The sequence below is a fragment of the Hippichthys cyanospilos genome, chromosome 20, assembly GCF_059441005.1.
Source record: "Hippichthys cyanospilos isolate Australia breed blue-spotted pipefish chromosome 20, RoL_Hcya_1.0, whole genome shotgun sequence".
NCBI lineage: Eukaryota > Metazoa > Chordata > Actinopteri > Syngnathiformes > Syngnathidae > Hippichthys > Hippichthys cyanospilos.
Window position 1 is genome coordinate 2,328,799 of NC_142388.1, and position 25,966 is coordinate 2,354,764.

The 25,966-nt window shown below is 42.8% G+C and overlaps 2 protein-coding genes across 11 annotated transcripts; one reads left to right on the top strand and one right to left on the bottom strand.

Annotated features, from left to right (window-relative positions):
- Nucleotides 1-24: 24 nt before the first annotated feature.
- snap91b (synaptosome associated protein 91b) lies at nucleotides 25-22,494 on the top strand. 10 transcript variants are annotated; one of them, XM_088403076.1, is made up of 24 exons: nucleotides 25-479; nucleotides 564-772; nucleotides 5,557-5,699; nucleotides 5,771-5,846; nucleotides 6,896-6,998; nucleotides 7,075-7,168; nucleotides 7,233-7,344; nucleotides 8,052-8,158; nucleotides 8,348-8,389; nucleotides 8,818-8,891; nucleotides 9,884-9,896; nucleotides 9,994-10,121; nucleotides 11,139-11,212; nucleotides 11,300-11,314; nucleotides 11,699-11,854; nucleotides 13,393-13,491; nucleotides 14,545-14,751; nucleotides 16,382-16,456; nucleotides 18,595-18,681; nucleotides 18,804-18,865; nucleotides 19,981-20,034; nucleotides 20,806-20,877; nucleotides 20,960-21,069; nucleotides 21,280-22,494. In XM_088403076.1, the coding sequence occupies exons 2-23, from the start codon at nucleotides 643-645 to the stop codon at nucleotides 21,044-21,046; spliced, it is 2,010 nt and encodes a 669-aa protein (XP_088259202.1). In that variant the 5' UTR covers nucleotides 25-479; nucleotides 564-642; the 3' UTR covers nucleotides 21,047-21,069; nucleotides 21,280-22,494. The 10 variants fall into 10 exon arrangements, with proteins under 10 accessions (XP_088259202.1, XP_088259192.1, XP_088259194.1 ...); XM_088403066.1 differs by lacking the exons at nucleotides 14,545-14,751; nucleotides 19,981-20,034 and having other exon boundaries at nucleotides 34-479; XM_088403068.1 differs by lacking the exons at nucleotides 14,545-14,751; nucleotides 19,981-20,034 and having other exon boundaries at nucleotides 36-479; nucleotides 18,804-18,835.
- Nucleotides 21,930-25,399, bottom strand: LOC148406936 (inactive serine protease 35-like). The gene is made up of 2 exons (XM_088403078.1): nucleotides 25,314-25,399; nucleotides 21,930-24,307 (listed from the first exon to the last, which is right to left on the bottom strand). The coding sequence occupies exon 2, from the start codon at nucleotides 24,301-24,303 to the stop codon at nucleotides 23,065-23,067; it is 1,239 nt and encodes a 412-aa protein (XP_088259204.1). The 5' UTR covers nucleotides 24,304-24,307; nucleotides 25,314-25,399; the 3' UTR covers nucleotides 21,930-23,064.
- Between the last annotated feature and the right edge of the window lie 567 nt (nucleotides 25,400-25,966).

Below are 25,966 nucleotides of genomic sequence, written 5' to 3' on the forward strand. Positions count from 1 at the left end.
GAGCTTTCACAGCACAAGGCGTGACGCCTGTTGGCTTGTGTCCACTCTCATGTGGACTCCCCTTTAAGAGACGTGGGCTGGTCTTTGTGTGTCACCCACCCGTATCCAAATACCCTCTGGAGGGGGGAGGACCGTTAGATGGCCCATTCTGATAGAGAAAAAAATAGCGTGAGTGAAGGAGAATAGGGATTTCCGTCGCGGCTTCTTTGCTCCTCCCTCTCCACCTCCATTTTTTTTTTTGCGCACACGTTTTGCGCATTCGATGCCGCAGAAAAGCGCCGCGCATTTTGGACGATTGGATGGAATAATCCGGACCGGATAACGAACGCATCTATGGGGCGTTGATTTAAGACCACCAAAGGGAGATTGCGCGTGTGATTTTTTTGGAACGATTCGATACCAGGGGAGGAAAAGAGTGGCTTGTTACGTAATCGAGTGGGATCCTGAGCTGTCCACGGTGCTGAAAAGCGCTCGTCCACGTAAGTGTGACCCCCACAAAAGCTCTTTTATATCCCCATGAAATTCTCATTTTTGACGTGACATTTTTTTTCTCACTTTTACAGGGAGAAGGTCACGGGCCCGCTTGCTGGTGATAGATAGATCGATTTTTTTCTTAAGCATTTGAGAGAGAAGGGGCTCCAAATGTCGGGTCAGACGCTAACGGACCGCATCGCTGCGGCCCAGTACCAGCTGACGGGTTCGGACATGGCAAGGGCCGTGTGCAAGGCCACCACGCACGAAGTGATGGCGCCCAAGAAGAAGCACCTGGAGTGTGAGTACAAGTATTGCAAACCCTTTTTTTCGTTCAGCTAGGCGGGCCCTTTTTGCTGCATGAACCACTATGGGCGATTTAGTAAGCATAATAGTCGGGGCTATATAGAGCAACCCTATCTTAAACAGTTGCCATATCATTGTCATAAAAAAAAGCTTCAGTTTTGCATGCGTGCGGGCAGGTTAGCATTTAGCATCTAGCATTACTACAATATCCAGAATTCAGTCCAGTCATTCACTGATTTATGGTTTTAATTTGTTGCAAGGCTAAGATCATAACCCATTTTGATGGTGTGGATCTATTTTATTATTTTGCAATAAATTGAAATGACATTATTTGATTCCAGCTCCAATATATATCCAAAACAATGGATATATTATAAAGCATAATAAAAGAGATTGCAAAGAAACAATCTGGTTTTATTAAACTAAGTAATTACGTTTTATTTCTATAGTAGTTCTCATAGCCAACTCGAACATTTGAAATTGATTTGGGTTTAACCGGATAAATTTTTATGTGACTTTGAGTATGACTGGTCAATTTTGAACATGACCGCATTTCCAGTCATATTGGAATATGCACACTTGTGCAACCACAATCAGTTTTTTAAAACTTTTTCCTCAATATTTTTGTATAGATATACGTTATGAAATTTGGATCAGAGTGCTTGGAGATAAATACAGACGTGGTTTTTGTTTTGTTTTGTTTTTTTTTCCTGCTGTGATCTTTACTGCCACTTGTGCCTTTGGCGTCTTCCATTGTGATCCGCTCCCCTTGTGAATAATTCACCCATCAGCCAATGACTGCCCTGCATTATTTACACTGCAAAAGGCGACAATGTTAGATTGCTTTTCTGGCCTCGTCTTCAAAGTGAACCTAAAAATGGGAAACTTCAGTCTGTATCTTCATCACCCTCATCCTCATGTAACGTTGCTGGTTTATGCTCGCGTTCGCCTCGAAACCTCATTTACACACTCAACGACTCTTATGGGATCAATTAGATGTAGCTCAATGCAAATTCTCATTCAAGACTGTGTTGTGTGTATTTGCACGCCAGACTGCAGCGCAAAGTGGGCCAGCGTGTATTTTGTATGCCGGCAGGAGGATGTTTCGAACCCATATATTGCTGAAACGTGCGTTCTGCTCATCCGTGTTTTTAGGAATGCAGAAATAAGATCAGCTCGAGTATTTCTAGAAGGAAAGAAGGCAAGGAAGGAGGTGGGAGTAAGGAAGGAAGGGAGTGAGGGAGGGAGGGAAGGAAAGAAGGAAGTGAGGGAGGGGAGGAAGAAAGAAAGATGAAAGGAAGAGGGAGGAAAGAAAAAGGAAGAAGGGAGGAAGAAAGGAAAGAAAGAAGACAGGAAGGTAGGAAAAGAGATGGGAAATAACCGAAAGGAAGGAAGGGATAAGGGAAAGAAAGAAGAAAGGAAGGAAGTAAAGAAGGGTGTAAGGGAGGAAGAAAAAAAGACAGGGAAGAAAGGAATGAAAGGAGGAAGGTGGGAAAGGACCAAGGGAGCAAGAAAAAAGAACGAAGGAAAGATGGGAGGGAGGAAGGGAGGAGGAAAAAGTGAAGGAAGGAGGGAGGAGAGGGAGGCAGAAAGGAATGAAGGAAAGAAAGTAGAAAGGATGGAAATAACCAAGGGAGTGAGAGGAAAGAAAGGATGGAAGGATGAAGAAAAATAAGGAAGGAAGAAAATAAAGGAGGGAGGAAGGATGAAAGGATGGAAAGAAGGGAGGGTGGAAGGAAGAAAGTAAGGAGGAAAGGATGGAAATAACTAAGGGAGGGAGAGAGGAAGGAGAGAAAAGAAGGGAAGGAAAGATGAAAGTAATGAATGATGGGAGTGAGGAAGGCATAAAGGAAGAAAAGAAAGGAAGGAAGCAAGTGAGAAAAGGAGGGAAATAACTGAGGGAGGGAGGAAGAAAGGAAGGAAAGAAGGAAATGGGAGGTAGGAAGGAGAGTGGGAAGGATAGAAAGAAGGGAGAAAAGGGAGGAATAAATAAAGTCAAACGTGGGGGGGAGGTTAGTGAGGGAGGAAGGAAAGAAGGAAGAATTAAAGGAAGGAAGAAGGAGGCAGGGGGAAAAGTTGGTTGAAGCGAAGGAGAGCTGAAAGTACACATGACTAAAAAGAAGAGAGGAAGGAAGGAACAAAGGATGCTGAGTAAGAGATGGCAGGGAAAGCCTATAAACGTACCAAAAGCAAAAGCCCGTGGAAGCGGCTGAGCGTGCTGTAAATTGTTGTCTAGTCAAAGGGACACCGGCGGGCCGCGCAAGGTCAGCTGACTCCACACCTGAGGCGGAAAATGAACCTGTGGCCAAGTTAAAAATACACCACGCTAAATACAAAAGGCAACTGCAGCTTTGCGGTCAGTCCGCGTAGCCGACATGTCAAACCGTTAGGGTAAATAATACGGTAGTATTATTTTTTGTTTGGTGGTGTGCCGGGAGACTGACTGTTGAGCAGACAATTTCCGACCGTCCCTTGTGCGCACTGACTGGGGTTGATGCTATCTTGCTAATAAGAACACTGCAGGGGCACGTGTTGCCATGACAACACACGCACAGTGATGATTTTAATGTCATTTTTAAGAGACCTCGTAAAATGGACTTAGAGGCTTGTTTCTTTCGCGGATTATTTCTGACTTGTGTTTATCCCATTCAACTGTTTTCATGAATTCAGCTTAACGTAGCGCAACTGCACAGTGCAGTTAGCTAGCAAACTGAGTGCATGCAAGGAAGGATTTTTATTTATTTATTTATTTATTTATTTATTTAGTTTTTTTCCTCCAATTTTCCTAACTTGACAGCCAATTTTTGGGTTAAATAAAGGGAGAAAATAAATAATATATATATATATATATATATATATATATATATATATATATATATATATATATATATACACACATTTATTTATTTATTTAAGATGGACCGTCTGACATGAAAGCCCTCAGTTCATTCTTCCAGCCTGTGGATTAGCGTAAGACTCTTAATATAGCTCAGCCAATCCTCGTTAGCATGTTTGTCATCCATGTTTGTTTACTACAGGTGAAGATATCTTAATACAATGAAAATAATGATCATTTACGGTGACTGGCGCTTTAAGAGCGAGCAAGTGGTGCAGCTGCTTGCGGATAGTGTTGAATGAACACTTATTATGATATTACATAAGCAGCCATTGCTTGCGCTCGAAGAGACTACAGGCAGCAAGTGTCGGCCATGTTGCATGGATAGGATGCCAACAGCAATAGCAAAAAATAAAACGAAATATGCTAAAAGTGACATGTGTGTTCCAAGTGAGGAGGAATTGAGATGATGAAAAACAAAGACGGACTAGTGATTAGGAATAATCTCTTAACAGATGCACCCCAAGACCTTTGTGATCACCCCCCCCCCTGGTGGGTCCAGACCAGACTTAGGCAAAGTCTGACTGTTTTCTAATAACTGGGACTAGGTATTAAAAAAAAAAAAAAAAAAAAAAGAATCCACCATCATTCTTGAAATATGCCTTTAAAAAATCTACTGCAAAAAAAATCTATTAAAAATACAGTTATAACGTATACAGTGTATTTATTTTTATGTATGAATATGGGGGTATACTCTGGAGAAGCAGCCTTTTCGTTTGTGTCCACTGTTGTGTCCATTTTGTCTCAACGAGACAGAAGAAGGAAGTGCATCCCACCCAAACACAAGACATCACTGGAAAGGTCAGGATGTCCACCACTGAGGACACCTAGGACTTATTAGGGTCAACGTGTCCAAAGCTGTAGACCAGAAACAAATGTCCACAAGAATCAACACAAATGAGTCAGGCTGGTCCAAGAGAACATAAATATTTTTTATTCTATGTCTGTTTAATGTTTTAACATTATTTATTTGAATAATAAATTAAAAGTAACCATTTAACCAGATATTTACATCATGTCATTAGAATCGAATTTTGGAATACATTTTCAACAACCAAATTATGTTTAAAAAAAGATCAAATGAATGCAGGAAATCTCACTGGCTTGAGCGGGCCATATATGGGCGACGGGCTGGTTGGCCTCTGGGTTTTTAAGAGTGCGCTGCTTGTCTGCAATTGAGCGGGCGAATCTATTTTAGGTGGGGCCAAGGCCTGCTCGGCATAACGGCCTTCGTCTGCTTCCATTAATGAAGCCGCCTGCCAATACTCGACGCTCCTTTCTTTCCCCAATGTCAATGTCACAGCCTTTGAGACACTCTCATTATGTAATCGCAGGACGTAACGTTAGGTACACTTGTTGTGATCTAATGAGCGACTTTTAACTCATTCAATCCCAAAGACTTATATTATTTGTATTTTTTTTTAAAAGACCAGACATTCAATCCAGGTACTTATTTCCATTTCTTTAAATTTCATTCATTTGCTTGGCTAAAGGAGGCTCTAAAATAGCTGGTACACAATAAATTAAGTACTTAATTAATTACTTTAGGTGACTTAAGTACTGTACTAAAATAATCAATTACATTAGATACTTAAGTACTGAAGTAGCCAATTACTTTGGGTAATTAAGTGCAACAGTACTTGTTTTTGCAGGTAATTAAGTACTAAAGTAAATGATTACTTGAGGTACTAAAGAAATGGATAACATCAGTACTTAAGGTACTAAAATGATTGATTACTTGCGTGCATAAATGATTTAGTAGCCCGCCATTTTCAGACCCTCCTAAAGCCAAACACTGAGAAAATAAATGTGCATTTAAGTACCTGGAATTGAATGTCTAGACTTAAACGCACGTTTAAAAACAAAACATTTTGCCTTTGCAGACCTGGTGTCGGCCACAAACACCACCAACGTGAACATCCCCCAGATGGCCGACACGCTTTTCGAGCGGGCCACCAACGCCAGCTGGGTGGTGGTCTTCAAGGCCCTCGTCACCACCCACCACATGTGCGTGCATGGGAACGAGGTACGTCCAATCTGCTGCCGTAGCGTTTGGATCCCTTTGCTTCTTTCTAAACAATTTCGTATCCTTCGCAGAGGTTCATCCAGTACTTGGCCTCCAGGACTTCGCTGTTCAACCTCAGCAACTTCATTGACAAAACTGGCTCTCATGGTAAAACGAAATAGTCTGAGCGAATATGAAAACTCCTTTATTGTGGGGGATATGGTCCAGACCCAGAAGGAGAGAAAGACAAAGAAACAGAGAGAGGAAGATTGCGTGAAACAGATTGAGTAAGCGGCACTGAGAGAGCAACAGGGAGAACACTTGAGTGAGAGCGTGATTGAGAGTGGAATACAGTATGAGAAGAAGAAAAAGTGAGAGTGAGGTAGCGTGACCAAGACATTGAGAGAGCAAGTAAGAATGAAAGAGTAAGCATTGGAGAGAGTGTGATAGAGTGAAAAATTGAGATATATGAGAGTGAGACAGAGTGAAACATAGCTCGAGTGAGAAAGAGTGAGATAGCAGGTATATAAAAGATTGCCAAAGAGTGAGTGAAAAAAAGAGAGTGAGTGAGAGTGAGCAGTTGAAATTGAGGTATCGAGAGTGACATAAAGTGGGAAATAAAGCCAGAAGAGAAGGTTTGTGTGAGAGAGGGAGAGAGAGAACGAGAGAGAGAGAGAGAGAGAGAGTGAAATAAATATGGACAAACAGGAAGGGAGAGGATGCGAGAGAGTGACAAAGCGTGAAATAAAACCAGAGAGAGAATGAGAAAGAGAGAGCAAGGGAGATAGAGAGCAATATAAACATAGACAGACAGGGAGGGAGAGTGTGAGGCGAGAAAGAGCGAGAGTGAGCGAGTTAGGGTGAGAAAGAGAGTGATTTAGAGAGCGTTATACACAATATATCATAAAATCTCACACCAGGACATTGCGGCTTTTCTCACAAGAGGCGATTGAAAGCTAAACTCAAATTCAATATTTTCATTTTTCTCTTTTTGTGCATGCGCTTACCTGCACTTTGCCGAAGCCAAAAGCCTAAACGCAAACCCTACTTGCTTTAGCTCCGCCCCCCAAAAGTCACTAACACCGAAACGCTCGGCGAACAATCAACGGCAGTACTACTTTTCTTTGTTGATTTCCTCCGAACACGTGACTCTCTGCAGCGTATGCTTTATAAGCTCCAAAGACCCCGCTGTTAGCTTGCGTTGCTTTCTTTGCAAGGCTACGACATGTCGACGTTCATCAGACGCTACGGCCGCTACCTGAACGAGAAAGCCTTCGCCTACCGCCAGATGGCTTTCGACTTCACCCGGGTCAAGAAGGGGTACGCGGACGGCGGCGAGCGGACGGGGGCGAGCGGACGGCCGCGGCGCGAGCTCACCCCATTCTCTGCCGAGCAGGGCCGAGGGCGTGATGAGGACCATGACGACGGAGAAGCTCCTGAAGGGCATGCCCGTCCTGCAGACTCAGATCGACACGCTCCTGGAGTTCGACGTGAGTCGCCGCCGCTTCTTTGGCGGCCCGCCGGAATATTTGCGCTTGACCCGTTTGCCGGCAGGTTCATCCCAAGGAGCTCAACAACGGCATCATCAACGCGGCTTTCCTGCTGCTCTTCAAGGACTTGGTCAAGCTCTTTGCCTCCTACAATGACGGCATCATCAACATGCTAGGTCGGTTGGGAAACCCACTTGCTAACCAAAACAGTAGCGCTCACAGAGGTTTCATTTTTTAACATTTATTTAATCCTGTTATAAATTATTATTTCTTAAAGATAAATGTAAAATGTATACAAAGGAAATTATTCAGTTTCATAGTGTTTATTCAGTAAAATATCTAATGCGGAATTAAAAAAAAAATCAATTTAGGATCGCAAAATACTTTTATTACATACAACTAATCATCATTTAAATACAAACTATTATACAATTAAAAAAATCAATTGATTATCAAATAATAGTTTTTTTGTTTTCAAATAAATCAAGCAAATAATCGACTACGGACAATAAAGACTAACAATAAAGACTTTCATTTAAATACAATGCTAATTATTATTTATTTTCAGGTATTTGATATATAAATTTCATGATAAAATTTCAAAAGCAAAATTATTTTATCATGAGCGAAAATCCTTTGTAAAATTTGTAAAATATATAAACAATAATACAATATCTTTTAGTTCTTAGAATAAATCAATAAAATATTCCATAAAATAGATGTTAAAAGAGTAAAAATAAATTAACAATAAAGCAATTGTAGACTTTTCAGTTAAACACAACAGAAATTATTATTTATTTATACATATTTAACACGCGTAAAAACGTAACATTCAGTAAAAATGCTTTTTTTCAAATGTATTTTGCGATGACTCCTTCTGCAGAGAAATATTTCAAGATGAAAAAGAGCGACTGTAAGGAAGCGTTGGAGATCTACAAGAGGTTCCTGACTCGGGTGACGAAGATCGGGGAGTTCATGAAGCTGGCCGAGGTACTTGCTAAGCTAACGCGCCGTAGACGAGCTATTTGACCACAAACGGTGCAGCGGCACATGTACACAGACAAAATACCAAAACTTGCAGGCATGTATTCTTTATCATCTGCAAAGAATTGCCTACTTATTGGGTCACTTTCAGCAATGAGCGAATGTTTCCGAGCATAACTTGATTTCTCTCCGCAGACCGTCGGAGTTGACAAAAACGACATCCCCGACATCAACTACGTAAGTCTCCGAGAACCGCACGCACGTACAAACACGCCGCGTCTCACCCGCCCCCTTGACCCCACCCGCACCCAGTGCCTCCACCCTGGCGTGGTGGTGGACCTGGCGGACTCGGACGACGACGACTGTCCGTTTAAACCTCCGGAGGGGGAGCCGGTAACCGTAGCGACGGCCGAGTGCCTGCTCGCAGGATGGAGTGTCGGCATGCTGGGCCTAAAGCGCCTGCGTCAATTGTCGCCAAACGGCGCTTTCAAAACTTTTGATTTGAGCGGAAGTCGAATATTTCTGGTTTCATTGGCGTCCATTTGGCAGCTTTTGTTTTCAGTAGTGTGTGTGGAGGTTTTTGTCTCGTCCAATCAAATTCTGCTTCGAAATGAAAATGTGTAAAAAAACTCACAAACTGTTGATTTGTTTCCTTTGCGTGTCAGGCCCCCAGCAGTATCCTGGAGTCTCTGGAAACACATATGAATGGCCTGGAGGACGTAAAGGGCGGCAAGAAGGGGTCAGTCATTCACAATCTCTTTCGCTGCCATTGACGGCTATAGACGAAAAAGATGACTTTTTTACTTGGTTGGCAGAAAATACCTTCGTTCACAGCCATATATGCGAGTGAAAGTGCTAATATCGGTTTTCTTAGCTTTAATGTTGGAATTATCTTATATATATATATATATATATATATATATATATGCGGCATATGAGGCAATAATTAGCCAATGACAGTTGAGCTTGATTGGTTATTGTTAGGCCGGTGATGTATTTCTATCATTTCCTTTAACCCTTGCTCTTTTTTTTATCCTTCTTTTCATTCATTTGGGATCACCAGTGAAGGGTGAGCATAAGCAATCTGTGTTGGCTTTGGGGCCCAGCAACCTTTTTGAATGATTTTTTTCATTTTCTTTTTAACAACATTCAAGCTACAGTAGGTCAACTGACACACTATTCACATGGGCACCAAGAAGGTGATCCCCTGGGAATAGATGGAGTGTCGTACCCCTTAGCCCATCCGATACGTGTGTGTTGATTTGAAAACATGTGTGGAGTCCACAAGACGCACATGCTAGCTAAGAGTGCGTTGACACGGCGCAGCTGCAATATGAATCAGAATGCAATGTGGTCTCCATTGGATTTAGTGAAGAATCGTATGAGAGTTTGAACTCTGCATTTCCAGAATTGTTAAATCAAAAAATAAAAACAAAATCCAACATTATCAAAAGGGGTTGAATAATTGTGGCGATGATTGTTTTTGCAATTATTGCACATGAAAATCCTATGAAATTCATATGAGACCAGGCTGCATAATATGAAGTTTATCCCCAGTTTAATCACGTTCTATAAAAATGGATTATTAACATTTTCATTGGCAAATTTTGTTTTGGGGATGAACCCTTCATATGATTCCAGTTTTTTTCTTGTATTCATCTCATTTCTTCTTGATTCATATACATTTCTCAAATTAAAATCAACAATAACAATTTTCCCTTCATTTTTTAGGTCTCCGACTAAGGTGAGCTGCACGTTTTTGAAGAAAAAAAAAAAAGATTTTTACATTTGCTTGGTTACCATGAGTGACCACAAGGGCGGCGGTGTGGTGTGCCCCGCAGGGTTCTCCTACCAACAACGTGTCACCGACTTCCACTCCGGCCAAATCGTCAAACGCCGTCCCCGCGCTGCAGCCCCCGCCCGGGGAAAGCGCAGCCGCCGCGCCGCCGGCACCCGAACCAGCAGAAGAGTACATATGTTTTTTTTTCTTTTTTCTTGACCATAAAACTTGTCACATGAAAAAGAATTAAGCGCTGTGTATTTAAACAAAAAAAATGTCTAACCAAATCACGGCGTTTCCTACAGAAATTAGTAGAGATGTTACCGCAATTCCAAAATTTCAGGATCCTGATTTTTTTTTTTTTTGGATGATATCAGACTGATTAGCGTGGGATCTTTTCATGATATACATCACATTTTTTAACTATCAATGAAAAATACAGTCTACAATAAGGGTCCTGTATGTTTAACTTAAAAAAATATAAAACGGATGTTGATGTTGACCATTAAACACATCATAATTATGTTAATCGCTGTATATTTTACGCACAGAAATGTTCAACCAAATGATATAATTTTCCTAAACGAAAGTCCTTGAGTCCTTAAGGGAAAAATGTCATTCGCGGGCCGACAGAAGTTTTTTATCGATGTTACAGCAATTTTAAATCTTCAGACAATAAATGATGCTTTTTGATATTTAAAATTCAAGTTTTCTCCAGTGGTTCGGATTTTTTTTTAACATTCATTAAATTAACTTTTGAATGTACAGCGTATTCATATTTTTTAAATTTTTTTAATGACATCAGACCGATATCATTGTGGGGTCTTCTCATGATATAAATCCTCGCTAACACATTTTGTAACTATAATGAACAATAATACAGTTTATTTAAAAATACAGATGAGTCAACCATTGTTTACTGTAAGGGTTAATTTCTGCAATTTTCTGAATAAGAGGCCGAGCGTGCTTGCTTCAGTAATCTTTGTCACTCCCAATTGATATTTACCATAATAATGTATATCTAAACATGAACAAACTGTATCGTTTTCTTTCATGAAAGTTCCGGAGCTTGATGCTGATACGTAAGGCGAAATGCCATAGATGAGCTAACGGAAAATGTTGCGGCTATTATAAACCAAACAACTGGTGCATCTTTTCGAGAAGCAACACGTCAGGTGTTTTTTTTGTTTTCTACCTTGAATCCAGTTCCTTGTTGGACTTGGATCCTCTGTCCTCTTCTGGACCCCCTGCAGCATCCGCCGGCCCCACGTCCTGGGGAGGTAAGAGCAGGACACAAAAAAAGAAGACTCAATTGAAAGCATGGTGGAAAATCAAGTAGCTAATATTTTTTTTTTTTTTTTTCCCAGACCTTCTCGGATCAGGTGAGTGATCATTTCTGTTGTTTTTCAAGTTGTGGGAAAAACTGTGTGGAGCTGTTCAAGTCTAAGTGTTCCAAAAGTGTTTTGTTCAGGATCCTGTTGGAGTCTCGATGTGTCTCGCCGACTTCCTTGTCTGTCTCCTCGAAGATCTCTTTTAGTCTCAGTGGTCTTGTTCTTGTCTCTCTCTCTCTCTCCCCCTCCCTCCACATCCTCCATTGTCCGGATTTGCTTTACAACGGGGGCGATTTTTGGACTAATTTTGCTTGAATTGGCTTTCATTGAAATTTTCTTCCCACTTCAACTCTGGGTTGGCTTTATTTGGGGTCTGAACCCCCTCCCCTTACCCCGCTCCCCCTTGGCACCCCCCCACCCCACCCCCTTCCTCAGAAATGGGCGATTCCTTGCTAGCCGAGCCCGCCCTGGCAGCGGAGGCCGCCGCCCCCTCCCCTGCCGCCGCGCCAGACGCCGGAGTCCCTCTAGCTCCTCCCACTAGCGCAGCGGCCGCCACCTCCCCTGGCGCCACCAATGTGGATCTGTTAGGAGGTTAGTGGGCTGGCTTCCAGGGAGCGGGGGGTCTCTACCTCACGTCCTCGCTGCGAAGCTCGACCCCCGCGAGAACTCGCCTGATCATGTGATGCCACACTGAGATGCATGCGCCGAGTCTGCGGACTGACATTTTGAAATTACAGCCCAGTTTAGCGTTTCCAACTATGGCCCTTCAGACCGCTGGGGTGACAGTAGGTTAAAAGTAACCCAGTAAGGGTGACTTTTTTAACGTGGACTCATTTTGGGTTATTTTGAACCCGTTAACCCAAAAAGGCTCGGACAAATAACCTATTGGGCTACAGTATTTTTAACCCTATTGGGGAATTGAGTTCATTAAGTTTCTTTCATCTCACTCGAATGGCAACACTTTCAAAGATCAAATGTACCTCGATTTGAGCTTGCATTTTAAAAAAAAAAAAAAAAATGGGAAAAAAAATTCAACCAATGTCCTGTGTCTTAAAAAAATAAACAAAAAAAATGGGCCATTTGTAGTGAGTAAAATCTCAACAGTACCAAAGCAGTAATATTATTCCTCAACTAGTAAAATGTATTTTTTGAGGAACTAAAATTCACAGGCTGTAATCTAAAATGTAGCCACAGAAAATTTGACGATATAGTGGAACCACCCAGGTTGGACGTAATTTGTCTCTGGATCCTGGATATATATATTTTATATATATATATAATGTATGTATGGAGCCAGAATTCTCTTTACTCTGTTCCATTTTAGGGCGAGGAAATTTAGGGTGAGGTCTTTGGCCATGACGTTGAGTAGTTTCCGTCTACTATTGTTTTGTTTTTTTTCCACCCTGCTTCCTGCTTTGACGCATGCGACATGCTTATTTGTTAGGTGAGATGGGATATGGATCGGTTTAAGGCACACATAGCCAAGTGGCCTGGGTCGCATTGGGGGAAAAAAATCGTCTCTGTGTCGTTGACATAGCAACTCAAAGATCGGATACAGGTCGCATAGGGGCAAAAAAAAATGTGAATTGTTTTTTTTGGAGCAATTTGTACCAATTTTGACATAAGCGACAACACAAATGGTGAGCTGGAGCACGCTAAGGTCCGAAATGACACGGGTAGGCGGGACGGGGGCCGGACGGCGGGCCGAGCCAACTTGGGGAGGTTCCACTCTATTTCCAAATCATCAAGCAAAGCATTGACGTTCAAACTGGCCGACACAATCAGCTTCTCGACACTTGTGGAAAGCCATTTGGCCGTTTATTCCATGCGCTTTCCAAAACGCGGAATAAACACCCCGCCGGCTTTTCATAGACTTTGATTTGATAGACACGCCTTTCCCTGAGAAAAGCCCGTTTGTCTATCAAACCCGTGGCGTCTCCGAACACGGAGTGAAAATTCACGCAGTAATGTTAGAACGCCTCCTCGTCTGTACTCCCATCCGTCTGTCCACCTTTGTGTGAAGGCCAGAACGGGCAGCGTCTTTCCTCCGAGTCTCATTTTCTCTTCCGTTTTCTCACTTCTCTGGGCGACTTCTCGTCCGACGGGGTTTTTGTGCGGGGGAACATCAGATGCCTTCGCCACGCCTGCCGCCGGCGCCGCCGAGGCCTCCGCCGCGGCAGCTGAGGGCGGAGCCGCCGCGACGCCCGCCGCCCCGGTCGCCGGAGCCGGTGGGTGACCGCTCATTATGTTGAGGAATTTTCAAAGCTGATGCCGCTTGGCAAAACAAAAATTCGATTATCAATTAATTGGTTGATTTAAAGGAGTCAACCTACATTTTTTTTTTCAAACGTTGAATTCCGATTGGTGGAATATGAATTAGGCAGAAAAAAAATCCACCCGTTTTTTCTCAGGGGGCAGCCATTTTTGTCATTGGCTGTCGCCTGAAAATGACATCACAGTTGCCTCAGGAGCCAGGTTACAACCAATCGTTGCTCACTGAGTTTGGTCATGTGATATTAGCATGTTTCCCTTTTTATGTTACTTATCCCTAATATGTTGGTAAGATGAACAAAGAAGAGCCCGATCAATAAAACAAGGCTGCCGTCCTTGCTTTTCATGTTGCCACGGAAACAGAAGACGATGCACTTCCCACTCTCACACGTGTATTTAAAAAAAAAAAAAAAAAAAGGATTTAGGCAGGTGGCTCCATCTGTCCCGAATTAGATTCTTTTTTTTAGGTTTGAAGGTATCCGTGGCTTGTCAAGCAAAGGTTGTCGTCGTTTATGCAAAACTGACTTTTAACAATTTTAACCATCAGCTCACATCTGACAACATGGAGCATGTGGGGGGTTTCTCTGCTGCATTCAATGGAAATGGGAAAACACATATTTGACCAAAGCTCCGTTGTCAGATCAGTTTTAGCTTGAAGTGTTCAAACAAGCACTGCCTATACACTACATGTAAAGTGGCCCTTGTACTGAGCCTTGAGGCGCACCATCGATTATAAAGTAAAAATTGTGGACCTAGAATAGATGCTTGTGGAACACCACCAGTATATAACTATTAGGTTAAGCCGGAGTTCCCATGTCATTTTGTTACCTAAGTTGAGTGTTGCATGCTAGCACTGTGATTAAGTCCTAGCATGTCAAACTTTCCAGTTTTCTTGAATGCAGCATTTCTCATTCCTTCATCTCAACTTTCATGACCGCAGCAAACCTCTTTTTTTCATGAACTTTCTAACATGACTTCCTCCACATGCCACCCTCACGACTTCCCACAAGATCCCTTCACCCTCTCAGACGGGAGCGCCGCCACTACAGCGTCTTCAGGTCTAGACCTTTTTGGTGCAGGGAATTCATGTTTTAGTTCCGTGGCTGCCCCCACATCCCCATCCTCCATCTTCACCTCCGCATCCGGCACCGTGGTCACCACGTCGAGCGTTTCGGCACCCGTAGCGCCTGACGCCCAACCGACCGATCTTTTCAGCGGTAAAACGTCGGATGTGTGTTTGCGCAACTTTGCTCTCCGAATGCATTTTGCTGCCCGAATCCAGTGGCGGGCGGTCTGGGCAAATACTCACTTACATTCACAAGCTAAATTTGGGTATTTGTTCGTTTTTTTGAAACATTTTCTCGAATAACTGGATAGGAGAAAGAGTAAACGCGATCAATTGTGATCAATCAAAAGGTCCCCTTAAATTCTCGTAGATGCCACAAGATGGCAGCGAAACACTTTTTTTCTATTAGACAAAGTTGTGGTGTGATACTATGCTGCCACAAGATGGTGCCAAAGCAAGATTTTCATATTTCAACACAGTGAAAATGTCCAATTTCAGCCTTCGTGTTCTGGTGGTCTAACCTGCCCCTTTTGATTGTAAAAGTCGCCCGCCACTGCTTGAATCATTTCATATGAATGTAAAGATTCCAGTACACGACTTGCCCGCTGTTACGTTTGAGCATTTTGACCGTGTTTGTAGCCTTTTTCGCATCGACGCCAGACACCCGAGCACAAGCCACGCCCACAGTTGACTTGTTTACAGCAGGTATTTTGCACGTGCCTCTGGTGTGCTCTCACTGTCACATTGAATTTTTTTTTTTTTTTTTAGGGGTAACTAAATTCTCCTTTCCTTTTTAGCATGTTAGCTTGCTACGTGAAAATATCGTATTCCCAACTCCACAGTTTGAATGGGCCGCTGTTTGAGGACATACACTATGTGTGTACAAGGATTTTGAATGTTAAATATCATTGCATTAATCCCTCCCTCCTCCCAGCGGATTTATTCGACTCCTCAGCCATCCCACCCATCCATTCTTCCGCACCCCCACCTAAAATTGACAGCAGAGACATCATGAGCCTGTTTTGTGGTGGGTAGCTTCACATGATGTCAGATTTCACAGTGTTCCTGAGCATGGATTTTTCTTTCTTTTTTTATGCATATATATAGTATTATTTCCGTCTTTTGATTGTTTGGTGCTAAAGCAATGCGTTTCTATTGGACAGGTGCTTTGGATATATCGCAAAAATAATGTTTTTCAGCAAATGGGAAGATTAGGTGAAAAGGCAAATTTTACACGGGCGCGAGAAAAGGTCACGGCCACCACAAAGCCATATCGAAGACAGTGGAAGGGTGTTGGTTAATTTTTCTCGCTATTTTTTTTCTTACCAAATTCAAGCGTAAAATACAGAATGCAACTGAATGTTACGATCGTTTGTTGAATGATGGAGTTCCGAAAACTGGAGGAAAAAAATAAACAAAACAACATTTGCGTTTTCGGCGCATTGTTTCCTTCTCAATATTAAAAATAAATAGGGGAAAAAAGGTGCCTTTGCAAGGCGCAAAAAATATAGTGGGAACGTTGTTGATTTGTAAAGTGTGTGTTTTTTTTTCTAATATGTTCATGGATTTTCAGGTTCAGCGCCATATTGTTTTCAAAACATGCCCGGTATATTACTGTATAGTAAACAATGCACTATAAGGTACCGGCCTGTCTAACTGTCCTTATTTTTTTGGCATTAGCAGTGTGAGGCTCCCAGGCTGACTGTCCCCCCCCCCCCCCCTTCCTTTCTTCTTCCTTAACGCTGCGATGGACACGATATTTTGCGGGGTTGACCCGACAGAGTCCACCGGAGGAGGGGGAGACGCCCCGGCAGCCACGGCCGCTGCTGCCGCCCCTGGGGCAGAACTCACCTCGGGTAAGAAAAATTAAAAAAACTGCTAGACCAAGTATGTCACTTTGTTATGTACCATTACCGTATTACATAACCTAGCTTAATTTTCAGCCTTAAAATGAGCTAACTTTACTTTTTTTTGTTGTTGTTTACATTATGAATGGACTAATTAGGAGTATCGCTCTGATTTTTATAAGCGACTTAAAGGGACAATGTGTAAAAATCAGACAGTTTTTCATTACGGACAGCAGGGGGTGCTGCATGAAAGTTAAAATCATTTATTCTTTTTTTAAGGAAAAACGGTTTAAAGCTTACACATTGTCCCTTCAAATATAAAAAAAATATATATAACAAAATACAACTGTTCTTCATTCAACTCATTAAATCCCAACGATGTATGACTTCTTTTTTTGTGAAGTGATTATTTCATAAAAAAATGTTTTTTTTTCTTTTTTTTTTTCTCCCGACGACGGCGCATTATTGTGCAAAATCTCGATGGGTCATGTCAGCTCATTTGCTTTGGGGGAATTCCTGGCCTTTGGTTGCGCCTGGTCACCATGGTAACCAGCGCAACCCAAACAGCTCTGTGAAATATGACAGCTAAAAGTGTGCAGCTTTGATGCTTTTTTTTTTTTTCTCCTCATTCTGGACATTATCTTTTTTGGACTTTTTCTTACTTTTGGCTGTGGCTGGCCGCCTCTCATTTTGTTCTCTTTCTCGCTTGGTGTGTGCGTGTGTCTGTGTGTGTGTGTGTGTGTGTTGCTTGTGGCTCCCGGGCTTGCTTCCTGCCATTTGACTCGGTGAGTTTCCCCTCCTCGCTTTTTTTTTTCTTCTTTTTTTTTTTTGCAAGTGCTGCATTGCAGTGTGAGAGTGCGCTGCTCTACACACACACACACACGCACAACATTACACAAAATGCTACAAACACACTTCTGCACATTGGAGACACATGTACACAAAAGAAGCCCAAACACAATATCACAAGCTTGCACACACAGTGACACTACACACAGACACAATTACACACACACAATTGCACAGACACACTGACAGAATTACACAAACAGTACACAAACATATACACACGGTTGTACTCACACAGACATACATACACGCATAAATGCAATATTACACAATAACAGACACACGATTACACACAATATCACAGTTATACACACAAGTAGTTATACTACACACAGATCAATTACACACACGCAATTGCACAGAAACACAATTACACAAACAGTACACAAACAGACACATAACATGCATTAATGCGGTATTACACAATTACACACACACACTATCACAGATGTACACCCCAAAATGCAATATCACAGTGTAACAGACACACAATTACAGAGACACAAACACACACAAATGCTACATTACACAGTAACAGACACATGATTGCACAAAGACACAATATATATGTACTCACAATTAGACACACATTGCCCAGACAAACACACAAATAAACACAAGGACTAACACACACATACACAAAAGCAATTTACACAGTAACACACACACAATCACGTATAAACAACATAAGACACACAGCAGACACACTCTTTCACACACAAACACAATGAGATGCAGACGTTCAGAGTACCCACACAATTACACACACACACAATATGTCTCACAGACGCATACATCCCCACAAAAAACACAAACATAGATACACAATTACACGCTTGAACACTCCCACATGACCCACACACAAATGACACAGATGCGCATATAATTGACACACACCCACAATTACAAACACTTACACACAAATCACACACCCATACACACAGACACATGAGCAGTATGTCTTTAGGTTGTTTTTTTTTTTTTTTAAGAATTACTATAATCCCACAATGGCCGAGTGCTTCTTCCCTTCCCATTGAAATCTTCCTATTCTCCCTTCCTTTAAAAAAAAAAAAAAAAAAAAAAAATCCAGGTTGAAAACGCGGCAGTAATCAAAAGGATCTTTGCGAGACTTTTTCTTCGCATCCGCACGCCCTATTTAAACAGGTGTCACTTCAATTCCCCTTCCCAGCTCTCCTCCCACCGTCGTCACGGCAACAGCAATGGGTTGCCATGGCGACGCCGGACCCGTACCGCGCCGTAGTAAGCTAATGTCTCCCTCGCCCATTTCCTCCCTGTAGCATTTGCTGGCTTAGGGGACGTTATGAAGCCCGCGGCGACCCCCCAGCCGGGCGACGTTGACGCCTCCATGGCTAACGTGGCGAGTAGTAAGTAGTCCCCGTTTTAGCCGCGGCGTGCTCTCATGTCAAGGTTGCGGAGCGTCGACGAAGAAGACGAGTTATTTCGCGGTACCTTATTGTGGTTCTCTCTTCCTTTCTTGCCGAGTCAGATCTGACCATGGGATCGCCAGCCGCCCCTCAGGTAGCTCCGCCCATCTGGGGCGCCCCCACGGTAAATGTTGTCCGTGTCTTGAGCGCGAGCGCGGAGCGGAGCCGAGCCGCGTCGCCTTCATCCGGCTCGGCGTAGGCCCGACTGAGGAGAAGCGCACACATGACTTCAAAATCATTTTTAGGATGATTTATCTGATTGAGTGATGAAACGGCGAATGACCGACAGCTTGTTTGAAGTTAAAGAAAAAAAAAAAGAAGCATGGCATGCTGCCTTTTTTGCAGTCACGCCGATTATGACCTCACTCAATCCCAAAGACGTACTTTTACGTTTTTTGGGGTCCGTACGTTCAATTCCTTTATAAATGTCATTTCCGCAAAATCGGGGTTGTGTCTTTTAGATAGTGAGATATTGTAATTTGCATTGTCATTTAAAATGATACGGGAAAATATAAAGCTCTCAAAGTAACAGCAATTTCAACGTTGCAATCGCTAGTTTTCAGCGCTCATCTGTCAACGGTGCGTCTACTCATCCCTTATTTTTATCTACTTCCATTACTATTTTACCTTTTGGACTGCTGCTTTAGTAGAAATCCCAACATGGACATCTTTGTTGAAAATTCATATATTCATCCGTAACTCAAAACAAATCGGTATGACATAAGCCTGATTTTGTGGAAATGCATTATATATATATATATATATATATATATATATATATATATATATATATAGTAGGCTAAAGAAATGTCTAAAATGGCTGATACTAAATGAGTTGACAGTTAAATAATCCAATAACCTATAATAAGAGACAGTGTTTGTTTTTAATTAACAGTGAAACGTTGCTGTAAAAAACACATTTAAATCGATTTATTATCAGCCATCATATTAAAAAAAAAAGCACCATATATTGGTCAAAACGCCCAATGTTGGCTACTCTTGATAATGCAAATTCCTTAAAGAAGAAAGGGCAAAGCACTGCCCCCTCGCTCCATTTTATTTGTTAAGTATTCTTTCAATTATTAGCATGCTAGCAAGCTAATACTAGTAAAGATGCCAACTCGTGGCGTTTGTGTTGTGTTGTGTGTCCAATTGAGTTGCTGTGCGTCTGTCGTTGTTTTTGTCTTACATGTTAGTGACCCCAACTCCGCCTCCTCTCCCTCCCCTCTACACCTTTAGCCAGCCCCCATGGGTGTTCCTCCATTTATGGGGACTCACCCAGGCTACCGCATGGTAAGAGCACACCAGTCCAGTCCAGTCCAGTAATCTCCCTTTAAAAAAAAAAAAAATGAAATTTGGACTTTACTGGAAAGTGTTGGATGCTAATTCCCCTCAAATCCCTTTTATGTGTCACGCATAGTCCGGCTGAGTTCGGAATCATTCACTTTATTCCTTTTGTGCCATTTTCCCAAATATGGTCAAATTCCTATTTTGTTTTCAGAAATATAGTGTGTATAATAATGTAATCGTGTGTCAAAGAAAACTCTTCCCTCTCTCTGCTGAGCAGTGCAGCATTTCCTAAAATCTTACGTTTTTGGGGTGATTAAGATTCTTTGAAAACAACAATATTCGGTAGTGATTTATAAAAAAATCCTATATGGGTACGGGCCAATGAGACGGCACCACTCGGTGAAAACGTAGCATTTTCCACGCCATTTTCTACCAACGTCACTCTTTTCAAGTGCGAAATACAGACTAAAAATTAATATTACGCTGCAAAAGTTCATTTTGTGTATTTCGCAAAAAAGGAGTCCCTGGAGCTATGGGGCTCAAAAAAGTCATAGAAAAAAAATGAAATTAGATTTGAGACATTGTATCTCAATGTATAATGAAAAAAAAAATCACCAAGTAGCCCCACTATATTGACCAGTACCCGTATTGGAATTGTATCCGTATATGAGAAATATCCGTATCACAAGTGAATAATTCCAAATTCAGCCTCAGTTTCTTTCAATGTCACCTTTGTGTCTCAGCGTCTCCTGTTCTGTGTGTCTCGTTAAAAAGCCTGGGGCACCGGGCGTTGGCGCTCCCATGATGCCTTTGGTTAGGCCGGGCTTCCCCGCCACCGGCGCCCCGGTAACCCAGATTTTCCCAGATTTGTCCTCATAAAAGTACAAAGTGACATATTGCTGACGGTGAGTGGGACATGTGTACGCAGATGTCTCCTGGGATGACCCAGAGTCCCAGAAAGCCCCCCCCACCCAGAAACGCTCTGGATGACCTGAACATCAAGGACTTCATGTAGGCCGCCACAAGGAGCTTCTTAAGGTATGCTCCCGTTTGGTTTTAGTTTTCTATGGGCTCCCCCATAGGGTTCTTACTGACGTCTTTTCACGTCAATGGCACTCAAAGTCTTAAAACTCCCACTACTCCACTGGTTTCATGAACTGCGCTTGGGTCCTACACCACACTAGCTTTGAGTCACAGAAAACCTTCGATATAGTCATGGTCAAAGTACGTTTTAACTTGTCGTTACAGACGGTTTGGTGTGTGGCGCTCTGGATGTCTGCACTTCCCCTCTGCAGTCCTCCGACCATCGGCCCATTTCTTCCTCCCGCCCCTCTAGAGGCCGCAACCCCTCGAAGACACCCCCCCCCACCCCCCACCCCACGATGTACTGTTGTAGCACAACTGTGAATGTGAACCCTAGATACAGAACACTCTGTTTTACGTGTGTGTGGGTGTGTGTGTAAATCAGTGTTAAACTTTACTTAATATACCACGGCAGAGGGGAAAAACAAAAAAAAAAGGGAAAAAAATGCATATTTAAGTGAATTCTGGACCATTTTGACCTGAATGGAACAGTATGGAGGTTTCTTTGCGCATCTCACAGACGAGTGTGTTGTTCAATGTGGATTGTGTTTCGGTGTGTGTAACTTCACTGGCCAACGCCCCTTCCTTTATCGTCCCAACTAATACTGAGCTAACCCCCTCGTCGTCCAGGCTAATACTGAGCTACGTACGTGTGCGTCCCGGTTGTACCTTCGGTATGTGGAGCTTCGCCACCCAAGCGCCCTTTCGGGCAGGAAAAATCATGCAAATATGACCTTATCTACTGTTTTATTTTGATTTTTGTCAACTTCAAATCCAGAAATTTCCGCTCAAATTGACATATGCATTATAGGCTATTTTGATGATGGCTCACGCATATTCTTTATTTAAATACAAAATATATTTTAGTTACAGATCTCTGGGGTATGCATGAACATGTAAAAAAAACAAAAAAATCATACCTGTCAGTTTTGTCTCGGCAGTATTACTTTCAAAAACGATGCTGGCTGTTTGACATGGCGCCCTCTGCTGGTGTGGAGTGCCTCAAGGACGAAAGAGTCAGTCATATGCGCATGTGATTGGACGGCATCCGGTACATTTGCTCGCCGGGAAGACCCGCTGTAAAGCACTCAAGTATACGCTGGATGTTGTGTGTTGTTTATTTCCAAAAGTGACTGTATCTTAATCCATTGTGGCATACATGTTGAAAGAAAATAATAAAAGGTGGCAATGACATTTACATACCGGACAACGACAAGAATATTTGCTCAGTATTTCCAAGAAGGCTTTTTCGGGGGGTGGGATTTAACATGAATGGCGTTGTTCTACCAGATTCTCCCCGTCCCCCCTCCCTCTTCCTTGACCTGCATGTGAGTCCTCCTATGAGATGCAATAAAATACAAATCACCCAGATGACCCTCACGGCTTATCCCTGTTCAGTCTCGTTTGTTGGTTCTTGGAAAATTTGCCTCCGAGCAATTTGTTGGTCCTCTGTATTAGCTCGTTCGCTGTCATTGATAAGAACGGACGGCAAAGTTCCATTTTAACAGAGCTTTCCAGTTGAGTGCTTCAGTTTCAAAATGGCAAAAACTGAGCTTGCCGTTTTCGGTTCTTAGTGGCTCTCGTGTGCTGTACATAGACAGGGATGGACAAAACTGGTACGCACGCGCTACAGAAATCGTAACGTTGCGTCCTTCACTTCGTGCATTTGCATACTGTATAACTTACACTCATGACAACAACCGAGCCTGAGCTGAACTTGTTTTTTTCTCCTGAAATGGGACTAGCTCAAGGATACTTTGAAATGGTCACAGTGGTCGGGGATTGAACCCACAACCTCTCAGTGGGGAGTTAACGACCTTCCAGATGATGTTCACAGCGATTTGTCCCGAGCAGAAGCAAACTCAGCCTGCATACCTGGTAATCAAAGATTTTTTACAGTACCAGATTTGGACAAATGTTCACCAGTCAAGACCTCCTAAAAATGTCATCTCAAAGAGTCTTGCAGTGATCAGGGTCTCCATGGATCCAGTGGCAGATCTGCGCATATTTGGCAGGCGTGATCCTCACGGCCACGTTGAAGTCCCTCTGCTCCCCGTGCCCAACGTCCACCCATCGATGACCCGAGAACACCCCTATCACTCTGCGTTGCCACTTCCCCTTCCCGCCTTCTTGTCCATGTTCTTGTCTCAGCCGTACGTAAACCCCCGCGCCGGTGGCGCCCGGCCGAGCGTCGCAGTGCTGATACATCAGATCGTCGGATTCCTTCGCCACCGAGCAAAAGCGGTAGACCACTTTCTCGCCGCTGCTGGCGGCCAGCAGGCTTTTGTCCTCGTCGTAGCTGGAGAAGTGGATCCGGGCCGGGAGGAAGGTGCGGGGCGGCACGCCGATCTCCATGAACTTTTTCTGTTTGATGGCTCGTTTGAGCTCCAAAAGGGCGTAATCGTAGTCTGGTGCCACGGAGGCGCTGGAGTTCCTGGACTGGAACCACCCTTGAGGGATGCGCGTTTGTTTGACTGGTACCCAGCGAAAGACAGGCTGTCTCCTGGACTGACTGAGTCCCGTCTGTTCTTCTGCTGGGTCTCCGTCACTTCTATTCTTCTCTCCATCTCCGTCTTTCTGCTTTCTTCTCCCCGAAGCCCTCTGCCTCCTAATTTTCCTCCCTCGTTTTTTTCTGAGTCGGAGCACCCCTACTTTCAGATTTTTCACGCTCTCCAGATAGTAACTGCCGTCGTGGATACAGTTAGCCGCCGTTAGCACGTGTTTGGGGGAGACGAGGACGCCGGAGCAGCCCGTGGATAGGCGCACGGCGGTGGCGAACGGATATTTGGTGATGAAACGCCAGTCGGAAATAACGAAACGCCCGTCGGCGCCGTAAACCTGCCGCTTCCTGCGAGACGGGGACGAAGCATAAAGCGACGATCCCGTCCCGTTCAAACCCCGTAATGTGACGTCGGTGCGTGTGCGTGTGCCGTTGTCGTACATCGTCTCGTATCCCAGAATCTTCTCTAGCTCGCTCGGATTGAAGGACGGAAGGCCACTTTGACACTCCATGCCGCAGAATTTTTGAATCCCGCCTTTGTTTGAATCCCTCATTGGTCCTCCGAACAAAGGGTTCGCTTGAAGTTCGGTTTTTCGGGCTGTCAGCAGCGGGAGGTTCTGTCTGGTCCACTTGCTGGCATTATTGGCCGTCACGAAGAACAGCAAACAAAGCAGCTCTAGCGGGCCCATGGCTCTTAAAAATAAAACAAAAGAAGAAGTTGAGGGTTGTGATGTAGAGACGTCAGAAATCATCAGAGAGTTAAGAGTCGGGATTGGCGAGAACCGATACCAGGTATCAGTGCCGATAGCAGCCCCATTGCAAGGTATCATTACTCGCGATGACAGCATATACCAGTAACGGTCACTCGCCAGTTATGACCAAGAACTAGAAACTAGACGCAGTTTTAAGGACAATTGTGACAAGAGTTTCTACCGAGCCGTCTTTTTTCAGGAAATTTTATGCATCAGAAGTGTTAGTGGTATCGTTATTTTGTAGCGGTAACTACTCAACAATGGTACTGGTCTGGAAAAAAAGTGGGATTGAATACCCGATTTTTGTGTTGCAAATGAAAATTTGAGGTATGATTCAGCTTCATTGCAAATGCACTTTTAGGCATTGACTGAGTGAGATATTGGCCAGTAGAATGGAACAACTTGGTGCCATTTTTTTTTTTTTTTTTTGTATTTTTGGTCGTTTTGCATAGAGATACAATGTGCCAAAAACCCCAAGTCAAAATCTTTTTTTTTTTTTTTTTTCCCTATGATTTTTTTTTTTTAACTCAACAGTTCTGGATAAATTGCAAAGTATTCCATTTTATTCTGGATTTCATGCTTCAAAATAGTGAATTCTGTGGAAAATATTGTCAAATAAATAAATAAACTGACTCTGTTTCACTGTAAAATTTGCGTTTTCACCAAGTGGTATCCTGATGGCCAATATACTCATGTACAATAAAAAAAGCCACATCAGAAGATTTGTCTTATTGTTTTATGGATTTTCAACCAAAACGTTAAACAGCAGATGGCGCTAAAACAACCACTTGGGCTCTGATCATTGCAAATAAACCCCATTTAAAATAGCAGGGCAACTGTTTGTACATGCCTTTCTGGGATTATTAATCAAGAACTATCATGCAGGAATCTTAAAAAAAAAAAAAAAAGGCAACAAAAAAGAAATCTGAGACGAATTCAGAACGTACCTGATTTGTGCCCCAAATGCAGTTTTCCACTCCAGTTCTTCAAATAATTACAACGGCTCTCGGTGCAAGGCTTCCATCTTTTCCAGAGTTGAAAAAGTTTGTGGGGCGATCCTCACAGATATTTTCTGTGTTGTACATCCCACTGCTCTGAGGAGGGAGTCCGAGGGGGAGGGTGCAGGGGGAGATCAAGCGTGGAGCCACATGCAAAGAAGTGCTGATAGTTTTTTTTTTCCGATGATTGTTTGGATGCATTCAGTGTTTGTGCAGATTTAATTGAGCGGTCACTCATCCATCCATTTTCTATACTGATGAAGCCACAGGTGGATTGGCTCCTTTCCCGGATGATCCCATTAATTTTGCTCAACATCACTATAAATATTAAAAAACCTTTAGAGTGTTTAAAAAAAGAAGAATCTGGGAGTTTATGTTGACCTTCGTTTCAATTTGAGTGCTTTCAATCCCTAAGACATTTTTATTTATTATTTTTTTTAAGAATCAGACGTTCAATCCCAGGTACTTATTTATGGTTTATTTTTCCAATGTATTTTTTTTTAAGCGTTTGGCTAAAGATGGGTCTAAAATTGGCTCTGTACTAAATGAATTACGTACTAAAGTAATCGATTCCTATGGGACCTATTTGGAGATGGAAAATG